The sequence below is a fragment of the Sus scrofa genome, chromosome 12, assembly GCF_000003025.6.
Source record: "Sus scrofa isolate TJ Tabasco breed Duroc chromosome 12, Sscrofa11.1, whole genome shotgun sequence".
NCBI lineage: Eukaryota > Metazoa > Chordata > Mammalia > Artiodactyla > Suidae > Sus > Sus scrofa.
Window position 1 is genome coordinate 24,148,297 of NC_010454.4, and position 13,037 is coordinate 24,161,333.

Sequence of the window (13,037 nt, forward strand, 5' to 3'; positions counted from 1 at the left end):
AAAAAAAAAAAAAAAAAAAACAATAGGAGTTGTACGTCACAGACACGGCTCAGATCCAGCGTGGCTGTGGTGTAGGCTGGCAGCTGCAGCTCTGATTTGGCCCCCAGCCTGGGAACTTCCATATGCTGTGGGTGCAGCCCTAAAACAACAATAACAACAACAGCCATAAAGCTCAAGCCATAAACCTCACCATAAGCGAGGATTAACAGTCAGTGAAGGGCTGGGACTTGGATTTTCGTCTAGTTTCTGCACATCCAGTGCCCGCTGCCCCATTGGTTCCTTTCACGGGAGGCCCACGAAGGAATGAGGAGCTTCTTAAGGACAGTGACTGCGGTTCTGCATCCATCCCTCCCTCCCTCAGGTGCCCCCCTTGGGGACAGATGCTCACTGTCTGGTGCTGATGAATTAGATGAGGGCAGCCACATGCAGAAAAGGATAAAGCATGTTTCTCCATGCTGGGAAACAGGAGAAGCATCGGAAAATGAAAAGGGAAGGGGGCGAAGAGGCACACATGGAAGGAGAAGGGAAATGGAGGTGGAGGAAGCTGGGTCTGGAAGAGAAGGGGATAAGGATAAATATTAATAATAGAGTTATAAAACATGTTAAAAAGATGCAGTCATTCAGTCCATCAACAAACATTTACTATGTACCCACTCTGTATCAAGCAAGGTGCTGGCAGTGGAAGGTACCATGGTGGACAAGACAAATACGGGGATTTTAGGGGTAGAGAATGGGCAGCTTTGTAAATTAGAAATGGGGAGAAAGTGACAACTTAGAATAAGAGGCTGCAAATGGTTGGAAACAAGGGAAGTATCACCGAGGCAGAAACTGTCCTGAGATGCACTTGAGGAAGAGATGTTTCTCCCGGTTGCTGTTCCAGACCCACCTCTGGAACCACCTGTCGGCCTTGGCTCCATGAAGATCTAGCAGGTAGGTTGGGCAGGGAAGAAATTCCGGGGTGGGGGGGACAAGAGTGGGTAGAGGTAGAGGGTACAGACAGTTCCTGGTGGTTTACTTGAGCACCCTCAGTGGAAGACACCTTTGGGATGACCAGCAGTTCTCTAATTTAGCTGCCTGTTGGAATCACCTGAGGAACTTGTTTCTTTTTCTTTTTTTTTTTTTTGTGCCCACAGCATGCATAAGTTCCCAGGCCAGGGACTGAACCTGCGCCACAGCAGTGACAGTGCCAGATCCTTAACCCACTGAGCCACCAGGGAACTCCCTGAGGAATTTTGTCACCAGGGTCGCACCCCCAGAGATTCTGATTTCCGTGATTTGGGAAAGGATTTATTACACTTATTAAATTGACTTCAGAATGTATTAAAAGCTCTCGGTTAAGAATCTGGCATTGTCACTACTGCGGCTCTGGTTACAGGGGTTCAATCCCTAGCCTGGGAAATTCTGCATGCAATCCCACCCCCCTTCCCCCAAAAAAAGCTCTCTCTAGTGAGTCTAAAGCAATGGCCAAGAGAAAGCAGGCATTAAGGGCTGGCTGCCTGGCTTCCTTGCTCTCTGTGGAGTATGGCGGCCACCTCGAGAGACGCGATCGTGGGAAGAGAAATTGTGCGGTAGTTTTAGAGAGTTTGTAATTGAGGCTCAAGACTTCAAAGTCCGACAAAACTATGGGGGGGTCCTCTTCTTAGAAGGTGTCCCCTTCCTCGGGGGCTGTGAGCTGGTAAAATGAAGAAAAATGGAAGTTTTTATTTTTGTTTATTTATTTTTTTGTCTTTTTGCCATTTCTAGGGCTGCTCCCGCAGCATATGGAGGTTCCCAGGATAGGGGTCTAATTAGAGCTGTAGCCGCCGGCCTACGCCAGAGCAACAGCAACGTGGGCTTCGAGCCACATCTACAACCTACACCACAGCTCACGGCAATGCTGGATTCTTAACCCACTGAGCAAGGGCAGGGATCGAACGCGCAACCTCATCGTTCCTAGTTGGATTCGTTAACCACTGAGCCACGACGGGAACTCCAAAAAATGGAAGTTTTTAAAAGGGAAGGACCAGGGGGTTCCTGCTGTGGCTCAGCGGAAACAAATCTGACTAGTATCCATGAGGGTGCAAGTTTGATTCCCTGGCCTCACTCAGTGGGTTAAGGATCTGGCGTTGCCATGAGCTGTGGTGTAGGTCACAGACCCAGCTCAGATCTGGCGTTGCTGTGGCTGTGGTGTAGGCTGGCAGCTGTAGCTCTGATTGGACCCCTAGCCTGAGAATCTCCATATGCGGTGGGTGCAGCCATAAAAAACCAAAAAATTAAAAAAAAAAAACAAAAAACCCTGAGTTCCTGTCGTGGCTCAGTGGTTAACGAATCGGACTAGGAACCATGAGGTTGCAGGTTCAATCCCTGGCCTTGCTCAGTGGGTTAAGGACCTGGCATTGCCGTGAGCTGTGATGTAGGTCGCAGACGCAGCTCGGATCTAGTGTTGCTATGGCTGTGGTGTAGGCCAGCGGCTACAGCTCCGATTAGACCCCTAGCCTGGGAACTTCCACATGCCCTGGGAGCAGCCCCAGAAAAGGGAAAAAAAAAAAAAAAAAAAAAAAGGAAGAACCATCTAAGTAACTCAAAGCTGCTGCCAAATTCAAGTTTTTGCACTCTGCCCAGCTACCCTCCCCCAGCAAATTCCCCATCCCCTGCTGTCTTCATGACGGGGCAGGCCTCTCCAGTGGGAGAAGCAGGCTGCCCCAGCTTTCGTCCCAAGAGGTTTGGCAGCTGCCCAGCAGGCTATTCAACCCCACCTCCTCCCGCCCCCCCCTTAAAAAAATCCCTACACCCTAAATAGCTGAGTCACAGAATCTGGGTGGAGTCCTTGGCTTGACAGTGAAGCAATCTTAACTTGAAAAATGGCCTGGGAACAGAATGCAAGGTCTATGTAAACAAGTCCTATGTAGATACAATTGTATGCAAATATTCATTCTTTAACGCAGCTTACAGCAGCTTAACATCTCTTGCCCAGTCCTCTAGTACCAGCTGCAAACCTTCCACTACAGCTCTGAGTCTAGCAGCAAAGTCAAAAGTAAAAATAAAAATGTGCAGGGATTTCCTGTCATGACTCAGCAGAAAGGAATCCAACGAGGAACCATGAGGTTGTGGGTTCAATCCCTGGCCTCACTCTGCAGGTTATGGATCTGGCGTTGCCGTGAGCTGTGGGTGTAGGTCGCAGACATGGCTCAGATCCTGCGTTGCTGTGGCTGTGGCGGAGGCCAGCAGCTGTAGCTCCGATTCCACCCCTAGCCTGGGAACCTCCACATGCCGTGGGTGAGGCCCTAAAAAAACTTGTGTAATGAGCTAGGAGGCAAGGGAAGGCCTCTGCATCTTGCCAAGAGCAACAGCAGTCCAGAGAAGGAAAAAGCTGTGGCTCTGTAGACTTTGAAGTAGGTCTTTGAAGGGGGCATAGGAGTTCATCCAGATGAAGGAAGAGTAAAGTAGGAAGGAAAATAGAGAGATGCAGATTTTCAGGAATAGTGGAATCTTTCCTTGAGGTTAAAAAGGTAGGAATTTGGGAAAGGGGAACAGGGTGGTGGAGGGAGATCATACAGCATGAGAGATACACAAAGAGTGTGAAGGACATTGCCCAGCAAGGGGTATGGGCTTGTTATCCAGCAGGATGCTGGAAGGCTGGGAGCCAATGACAAATCTTTTTTTTTTTTTTTTTTTTTTTTTGGCTTTTTAGGGCTGCACCCCTCGGCCCGAAACCTCATGGTTACTAGTCAGATTTGTTTCTTCTGCGCCACAACAGGAATTGCACCAATGAAAAATCTTAACTATCTTAACTAGAAGAGCGATATCTTTTTTTTTTTTTTTTGGTCTTTTTGCCTTTTCTAGGGCCGCTCCTGCGGCATATGGAGGTTCCCAGGCCAGGGGTCTAATCAGAGCTGTAGCTGCTAGCCTTCGCCAGAGCCACAGCAACATGGGATCCGAGCCACATCTGCAACCTACACCACAGCTCACAGCAACGCCAGATCCTTAATCCACTGAGCAAGGCCAGGGATCGAACCCGCAATCTCATGGTACCTAGTCGGATTCGTTAGCCACTGAGCCACGACAGGAACTCCAAGAGTGGTATCTTTTGAAGTCTGGTTTTGTCAAAGGTTAAGTCTGAGAGGGGTGGACTGGAAGAGACTATTAACGTTTATTCAACAATTACAATGTTTGGGGCATTCTGTGCTGTATTTTATCACACGAGTCCTTTAGGAGGGTGGTCTTCAAACCACCAGTCTTGATCAAGAAAAGGAAGGGAGGGAGAGAGGGAGGAAGGAAGGAAGAGGAGGGAGGGAGGGAATAAAGAATAAAATACAACAGGGAGTTCCCATTGTGGCACAGCAGAAACAAATCCGACTAGTATCCATGAGGATTCGGGTTCGATCCCTGGCCTTGCTCAGTGGGTTAAGGATCCGGCATTGCTGTGAGTTGTGGTGTAGGTCACAGATGTGGTTCGGATCTGGTGTTGCTGTGGCCGTGGTGTAGGCTGGCAGCTGCAGCTCCAATTTGACCCCTAGCCATGGAATGTCCATATACCACAGGTGTGGCCCTAAAAAACAAAAAACAAACAAACAAAAAAAATAAGAGGACAGGCTAGAAAACATCAGTGCATCACAAGTAGAAAGGGTAAGTATTGTGTCTGAAAACTTTTATCATACTCTCACAGGAGTTATAAGTGTAATAGGTCATAATGCAAATGTATTTCTCACTGTGGGGCTATGATTTTAAAAAACGAGAAGAAAAGTAAAGAAAAAAAGCCATTGCTCTAAGGTGTGGTTGCAATTAGCCTCTTTTTTCCATAAGGTGCAGGGAGTTTCGGTACCCTGCCTCTCTGCAAGTGGACTGTGTAAAACTTCAAATACAGGCTGGTCTGAAACCAGAATGGATTTCTTCTTACTAATGAATGCCTTCCCAAGTTCGCATCCATAGGAAAGAGAAACCTACCCACGTAGCTCCTGCCAAGTGCTGTACTCACAGCACCTCATTTAAGGAGGTGAGTCGGGCACGGACCAATTCTGTCCACCGGAGGCGCTGGTTAGAATGCATATTCCAGGTTTGCCCCGGACACATGAGGCGGCCCCGGGAATCTACTTTTTGGAGAGCTTCGGGTGATTCTGTGCCCAAATCAAGGAGTCGATGCAATAAATAACCATGTGAGGATTAAGAGGGATTTCAACTGAGACGATGAAAATAATCCCCTCACTTCAGAAGAGTCACACAGCCCCAACTCTCGCTATTGTGTCCGACTCCAACGCCTCGCTGTACAAAGTCACCTCGGGGCTCATTCCCCTCTCCAGAAGCGATGAAGGGTGAGGGACTAAATGAGACTGGTGGTTTTCCACTCACCAGGCAGTAGTTGAGTGGCCGAAGCGCAGGAACCCTCGCCAGGCCAGGGCAACACTCGATTAAGGTGCAAAGTAGATGCTATTTATAGGGCATTTTTCGGCCTCACCCTGAGGACTTCTGATTGGCTTTAGGGCAGATCTGTCAGTCATCTTCTGGGTTAGAGGTGGGTGGAAGGTCAACCACTACCAATACAAAACCACTCCTCAGCTAAGCCCCGCCTTATCCAGCTTCCTGTTGCTGTCCATCAACCACCTCGTGGGCGGGACTTTGCCTCCCGCCAGTTGGCTGGCGGACATGTCGTTCATTCTACAGTAGGCTTCCGGTTGGTGCCCTCTACGGTCCATCAGTGACATTTCACAGGTTTATTGGCCAAACCAACGTCGCTCTAGATACATCTCTTTGATTGGTTAGTACTGCTGTCGGTCCCCAATGTACCGAACTCTAATTGGTGAACGCTGCCGTCGCTCGGGCGGTGGCGGGCTCCGGGATTGGTGGGTGCTAGGCGGGCGGTGTCAGGCTCTCGGTGGCGGCGGAGGCGGCGGAGGCCAGGGAGGAAGATGTCGTAATGAGCGGTGGGTCCTGGCCGCTGCCGGCGGGGTCTTTCCGGCTCTCAAGGGTCGGGAAGACGGGCAGAGGCCGCAGGGAGGGGGAGCCGGGGCTGAGGGTTCCCCCCTGGGGCCGGGCCTGGCGCCGGGGCCCGGCTCCGGGAGGGGCGGGGAGGGAGGATTCCCGCCCGGAGGAGGAGCGGGGCTGGCCAGCCGGGCGGAGGCACCCGGAAGGGGGTGTTCGACTCCCCGCCCCCTCGGAGCCCGCTGGGCGGGAGGGCGGCGCTTCCGGGGGCTGGCGAGAGGAGCGGGCACCCGGGGCCGGCCTGGCACCCCCCTCGGCCTGGCCGACCCGCTTGAGCGCTGCCAGGCCCGGAGACGTTGCCTGGGTCGGCTTCGAGGAGGCGGTCGACGCCCTGTGCGCTTGCCCTGTGTTCGGGGACCCTTTTGCATTCTCACTCTATTTGCCCACCAGTGATTCAGGATTCTCCCGAGAGCAGAGAGGGGCGGGGGAATGCTTGAAATTCCGAGGGCGCCAACCACATGGGCACTGCTGGGCTTGGAAGCCAACCGAGTTACTGATGTATCCCAGTCGAGAGATGGTGTCAGGACATGAGGGCACTCCCTAGGTAGATGACCTCTCTGCTTAGACTGCGGGGTGGGCAGAAACCTTTTAATATTTCACTTGCATCCTTGAGCCTCCAGCTAGATATCTGCCAGCTCTTAGCAAAATTGTGGGACGTTTAAGAACTTGTTAACAGAACTTCCAGCCTGTACCAGGCATCCCGTTGGGGGGGCGGGGGGAGGGAGCACTGCTGAATCCCAAAGGCCAGGAACAAACCGAAGGAATGACAGAAGCAATAAAATGGATGCTTAACTTTCTTCCTCCACCCCCTCTCCATCCCCGTTGCTGACTTATGGTTCTCAGCCTCCTACCCATGCTTTCTTGGCTTATGTTCCCGGTGGCTTTCTAATTTTAGATGAAAAGGAACTGTGTCTTCTCCTCTGGGCAGTTGAGAAACCTGTCCTCAGTGCATTCTTTGGTTTTGATTCCAATATACTGTTGTGTTTGTTTCTTAATTAACCTGATCCGAAGGGACTCAGTCTGGCTTTTCTCAGTGCACATTCTCCTAAGTTTGTTTCTTCTTCTGAGGCTACTTCTTGGTCACTTAATCGTTTTCTTAGAGAAAGGGAGGGAGGAGCCAGGAGATCTGCTTTAAGCAATGAATTGGCCCATGCGGGCCCCCATTACATGGGTTTCCTTGGAAATAGAAGGTACATTGGCATGCACTGTCTAAAACTTGTATGCTGTACCCCAGAAGGCATTAAGTATCACAGTGGAGGGCTAAGTGTTGAATTGGCATTTTAGATTAAAATTTTTAGGATTGGAAAGTTTAGGGTGTTGGCCAGCTCACAGAGGCTTTGAATGGAATGATGGTGGAGTCTACACCATAGGAGTAACTTTGATTTGATAACACAAACCTGTTGTCTGCAATAATAAATATAACTGCAGTGTCTTGTTTTGTTTTAAATTCTTGTGTGCTATGAAGGGCGCGAATCTGTCAGACAACCTATCCATTGGGCTGATGATGTCAGTGTTCCAGTGGCTTCTAACAGGCATTAATACCTGTTGGAAATGGATTCTCATTGGCTGGGATGATTGGTAAGTTGTCTATTTCTAGTTCTTCCACTTGGTTGTACAGAGGCTTAACCTCTTTGTTTAAAAGAAGCAACAATGAGAGAGAGAAGGGGAAAAAAAGTCGGTCTGACATAATTATGAACCCCCTGAGCTAGGCTGCTAAAGACACAGTCTCTTTACCAAGGAGACCCAAGTAGAATTATTTAATAATTGGAGCGTCGCCTGACGGCTCAGCAGGGAGAACTGACTCCAGGAGGAAGAGTGTGGCCTCACTGTTGACAGCACATAGACTGGCAGGCTCTTTTCTCAGATTCTGTTAAGTTTGGGCCTCAGGAACCTGTCAGAGGAGAGAAGAAGCTTTGAAAAGATTTGGCAGATGTTAAAGGAGCCTCGTGGCGTAACAGTAGAGAGGGCAGTTCATTTCGATATCTTGGCCTTGAACTTCCTGGTTCTTTTCTTGATGAATAGCAGCCTTTTGGAGAAGTTGCATCGTTTCTTGTCATCTAAATAGTTCCTTTGCTGTAATAGGTATGTCATCATTCCCAAACTTGCTTTATGCAAGTATTGCCCAACCAGGACCTTTTGAAGACATTTAAGCTTCTTACAGCTGACCAGTAGACCCCGCTATTGGCTTGGATTTAGCAATCTTCTCAACCATGCTCACACCCATTTCTATGATGGAAAAGTAGCATGTTCTTTTTTCTTTTCTTTTCTTTTCTTTTTTTTTTTTTTTTTTTTTTTTGCTTTTTAGAGCTGCATCCACGGCATATGGAGGTTCCCAGGCTAGGAGTCCGGTTAGAGCAGTAGCTGCCAGGCCACAGCCACAGCCACAGCAACTCGGGATCCGAGCTGCGTTTGTGACCTACACCACAGCTCACGGCAACACCAGATCCTCAACCTACTGAGCGAGGCCAGGGATCCAACCTGCAACCTCATAGTTCCTAGTCGGATTCATTTCCGCTGCACTGTGGCCGGAACTCCTGTAACATTTTGTTTTTGTTTTTGTCTTTTTGCCTTTCCTAGGGCTGTACCCACGGCACATGGAGGTTCCCAGGCTAGGGGCCAAATCAGAGCTTGTAGCCGCTGGCCTACGCCAGAGCCACAGCAACTTGGGATCCAAGCCGCATTTGCGGCCTACACCACAGCTCATGGCAACACTGGATCCTTAACCCACTGAGCGAGGTCAGGGATCAAACCCGCAACCTCATGGTTCCTAGTCAGATTCGTTAACCACTGAGCCACGACGGGAACTCCATATAGCATGTTCTTCTAAGACTTATCTTTAACCCCTCTCTTCTCTGTAGACAAATGAATTGGAAGCGTTGCCTCCAAAGATTGAAAACTTAGGAATTATTTTGGAGATGGACAATAACTACAGAATGAAAGATGCAGAGAAACACTGCTTTAAGGGGTGTGTTAGAATATCAGAAAATGTAAAGATGTGAGCACTTCTGAGTTTAAATGAAAACACCGCCCAATCTGAAAACTTGTGGGCTGCAGACCTGGCCAGTCTTATTTGGAGAAGCTCCAAAAGTCTCCTGGGCGATACATCTAGAGGGTCCCTTTGAGCTGCTTAACCGGCTTTGTGAACTTCTTCCCAGCAAGTTCTAAAATTGGCTTCCATGCTGGACCAAACCAAGGTGGGCTGTGAAATAGACCTCATTATGGAATGCGTCTGTTGATGTTTTTCTTTTTTTGTTTTGCTCTGCTTTTGTTTTGGATCCACATGCAACTCCTTGGGTGGCTCCTAGACTTGTCGAAGGAGGGGAAAGAGCTTTCTATTTCTTCTTTCGTGGAGCCCACACTTAGATCTTTCCATTTCTGAAACATAGTCAAAAAGTCCCTTTCTCTTCTAAGAACTGCTTCCTCAATGGTCAGCTTTCTTGCTGGCTAGCAGTGTTCTCTTAGGAGAGCTCAGGGTGGGGAGGTTGCACTTGGCTGTCAGGTATCTGTTGGAGCTGAGTAGGAGGATGAATGAAGTGGGTAAAAACACGGGGCCCTGTCCGCTTGAACAGGAAAGAGATTAGAGCTTGCCTTGGGGAGATGCTCCCAGGTGGTACTACTGGTGGATTTGTTCAGTAGTACCACCTGGGAGGTACAGGATTCCAAAATTGATTGTTCTCCTGCCTCCTGCGAGGCTGAAAAGAGAGCCCAGGAGCAAGCACAGGAGTGGGGCATGCCGCCACTTCACCGCATGTCTGGAACGTGCTCTTTCTGGATGCTCCGAGGCCGCCACTGGCGTAGGGGGCTGCTTCTCATCAGGATGGGCTTCACACCGGCATGCTCTTGGGAGATGAGCTCGGCTCAGGAGCAGAGGGGTGTGAAAAGTTAAGTGCCGGGTTTTGCTGCTTCTCATTTATCCCATGTGAGCAGCTCCAAGCGGTGTTGACACGTCAGGGCTGTTTGTGCTGCGGGAAGAGCGTGCTTGCTGACCCAGCTGTCTGAATCCTTCCTCTTTGGCCAGCTCCTTTCCCTGAGCTGGTTTGTCTCCACATCAAAATTGCATGCTGTCCCTAAGCCAGAAGCCCCAGCACACTGAGAGGCCAGTCTGCTCCTTTGCCGTGATTTAGGCTGGTAGGTAGTCTCTTCATTCCAGCCATGCAGTGAAAATGGCTCAGGAACCAGCAGGCACTGGGCTGCCTGCTTCTGAATGTCCTCCTTCTAGAGCTTCCTCTTTGGGGTGTTTGTCTCCTAGGGGACGTGGTAGAATCACAAAGCCGCCTTTCAGAGGGCGTAAGTAGGGAATGAGAGACAGCAGGCAGGGCTGTGGACTATTTTGCTGGCCAGCGTCTAACTGGAAGTCTTCTCAGATTAGCCTCAGAACAGACCCAGCCATCAAAAAAGCAAATGGTGAGCCAGCCCTCTCTTCCCAGGGGAAATGAAGTCACCCCTCACTTCAGAACCGATTGTAGCCCTGGATGCATGTGCGGAGTGACTCACAAATAAATGTGCCAAAGCAGAGAAAGCATGTTTTTGTACATAATGATACTCTTCAGGGGAATGTGTGTCTTGGTTTCTTTCTTTTTTTTTTTTTTTTTTTTTCCTATTTTCAGCAGAATTCTGAGGCCCAGTGTTTTTTGTACTATTTCCTGGGATGACTTCTGTCCAAGTGAAGGGTTCTCACCATCCCCCAGTGGCCCCCACTCACTTCTCCAGGGTCCCTTCCATAAGATAGGATGCCGATGAGCAAGGGACACAGTCAGGTGTTCAGGAGAGAGATTCAGGGTGGAGACAGCTAAAGAGGTATTCAGATGGCAGGTCCCTCATCGTCTTAACTCCTCAGGACGAGTGAACTGAAAGAAGCATTGAGATGGGGGTGCCTGGTATGTGCTGTTGAGGTGTGTGCTTTGAGATTTCCGTCTAGGATGGGGATGGGTCTGTGCCGGCCCGTGCCCAGGCTCTAGTCCCCAGGTGAGGGGACTGGCAGGGTTGAGAGCTCCCTCTGGGACTGGAATTGGCTGAGCTGACCTAGTGAGGGGATCCCAGCCTGGCGCCAGGATAGGCAGGCTTTGTCCTTTGGTTCTTTGGCTCTGCAACGGCTCTCCCGCTCTGCAGCCTGAGCAGGAGAACTGGATTCATTCATCCATCCATTCAACAAATACATATTAAGCATCTCCTCTGTACTGGGTCAGGGGACATGTCAGTAGGTAAGGCAGGGAGACATCCCTGACTTCTTAGGATGTAAGAAGTCCCTTACGGAGTTCCCGTCGTGGCTCAGTGGTTAATGAATCTGACTAGGAACCATGAGGTTGCGGGTTCGATCCCTGGCCTTGCTCAGTGGGTTAAGGATCTGGCGTTGCCGTGAGCTGTGGTGTAGGTCACAGACGCGGCTCAGATCCCGCATTGCTTGGCTCTGGCATAGGCTGGCAGCTACAGCTCCGATTCACCCCTAGCCTGGGAACCTCCATATGCCGTGAGAGCAGCTCAAGAAATCGCAAAAAGACTGGGAAAAAAAAAAAAAAGAAGTCCCTTACATCTTAGTGGGAGACAAGAAATGGGTAACTAGTAGATAGCAGACAGTGAGAAGCACTGAGGGGGAAAAGCAAACAGAGGGTAGGAGACCATGAGGGGTGTGGTTTATATGGGGTGATGGGGAAGGGAGTTTGAGTAAAACCCTGAAGGAGGGGAGGGGTTGAACTGTGCTCAGCCTGGGGTGGGGAGGTCAGGGGGCGGGGTGGGGTGGGGGGCGGTGAGAATTCCAGGGAGAGGAGGGCAAATGCAAAGGTCCTGCAGAGGGGGCCATCCCTGGCTTGTTCAGTAGCAGCAGGGAGGCCCGCTTGGCGGAAGCGGTGAGTCAGGGGGAGGGGGGATGGGGAGCGGTCTGAGAGGTCACCTCAGCCCTTATGTGTCCTGGTGTGGACTTTGGCCTTTTTTTGGCCATACCATCGGCGTGTGGAGGTGTCCAGGCCAGGGATGGAAATGGTGCCACAGCAGTAACGTGAGCCACAGCAGTGACGGGGGTACTCTGGGTCTTTGGCTCTTACTTTGGGAATAGGAAGTATTGAGGGGCTCTGAGCAGAGGAGTAACATGATTTCATTGAAGTCCGATGGCTCTCCCTCTGGAGGCGTGGGGAGAATAAACTGCAGGGACAAAATCAGAAGCCCAGCAAGGAGGCTTTCACAGTTAGTCCAAGTGAGAGGTGATGGGGCCTGAAGCTGGCTGATAACAGATGGTTGTGGAAGCCATCAGATTCTGAATCTGTCTTAAAGGTAGAGCCGAAAGTGTTTGTTGACAGGTGTACAGTGGAAAAAAGAAGGGTCGAGGGTGACTCCCAAGGTTTTAGGGCTGAGCGGCTGAAAGGATGGAGTTCTCTTTACTGCGGGGGCAAATCCGAAGGAACAGAATTAGGGAGCTATCAGGAGCCTTGGTTGGGGGGCTAGGTAGGTTTGAGTCACTTAATACATCCAAGTGGAGGAGTTTCCATTGTGGTTCAGCAGTAACAAACCCAACTAGTATCCATGAGGATGCAGCTTTGATCCCTGGCCTCGCTAAGTGGGTTCAGGATCCAGCTTTGCTGTGAGCTGCAGTGTAGGTTGCAGACCATGATTTGGATCTGGTTTGGCTGTGGCTGTGGCATAGGCTGGTGGCTGCAGCTCCGATTCAGCCCCTAGTCTGGGAACTTACATATACTGCAGGTGTGGCCCTAAAAAAGAAAAAAAAAAAAAAAAAAGAAAGAAAAATCTAAGTGGAAATATCAGTAGACAGTTTGATATACCAGTCTGCAGATAAAAGTTTGGGAGTCATCACTGTATAAAAACCTAAATATATCATTGGTTTCTAAAGCCACGAGACAAGATGTAATTCCCCAGCAAATAGGTAGACAGAAGAAAAATAAGTCCTAAGACTGAGCCTTGGGGCAGCCCAACCATTTAGAATTTGAAAGGATTTCCCTGGTGGCTCAGCAGGTTTAGGATCGCTGTTGGCACTGCTGTGGCTTGGGTCTGTGCTGTGGCATGGGCTCAGTCCTTGGCCTGGGAACCTCCATAGGCTGTAGACTCAGCCCGCACCCCCTCTCCCCCCAAAAAAT

The 13,037-nt window shown here is 50.0% G+C and overlaps 1 protein-coding gene across 1 annotated transcript in view; it reads left to right on the forward strand.

Moving 5' to 3' along the window:
* Positions 5,791–13,037, forward strand: part of SP2 (Sp2 transcription factor) — a 31,812-nt gene continuing 24,565 nt past the window's right edge. Inside the window, 2 exon segments of the mRNA XM_021067084.1 lie at positions 5,791–5,897; positions 7,421–7,533. Of these exon segments, the coding sequence (XP_020922743.1) occupies positions 7,527–7,533 (7 nt within the window). The 5' untranslated portion in view covers positions 5,791–5,897; positions 7,421–7,526.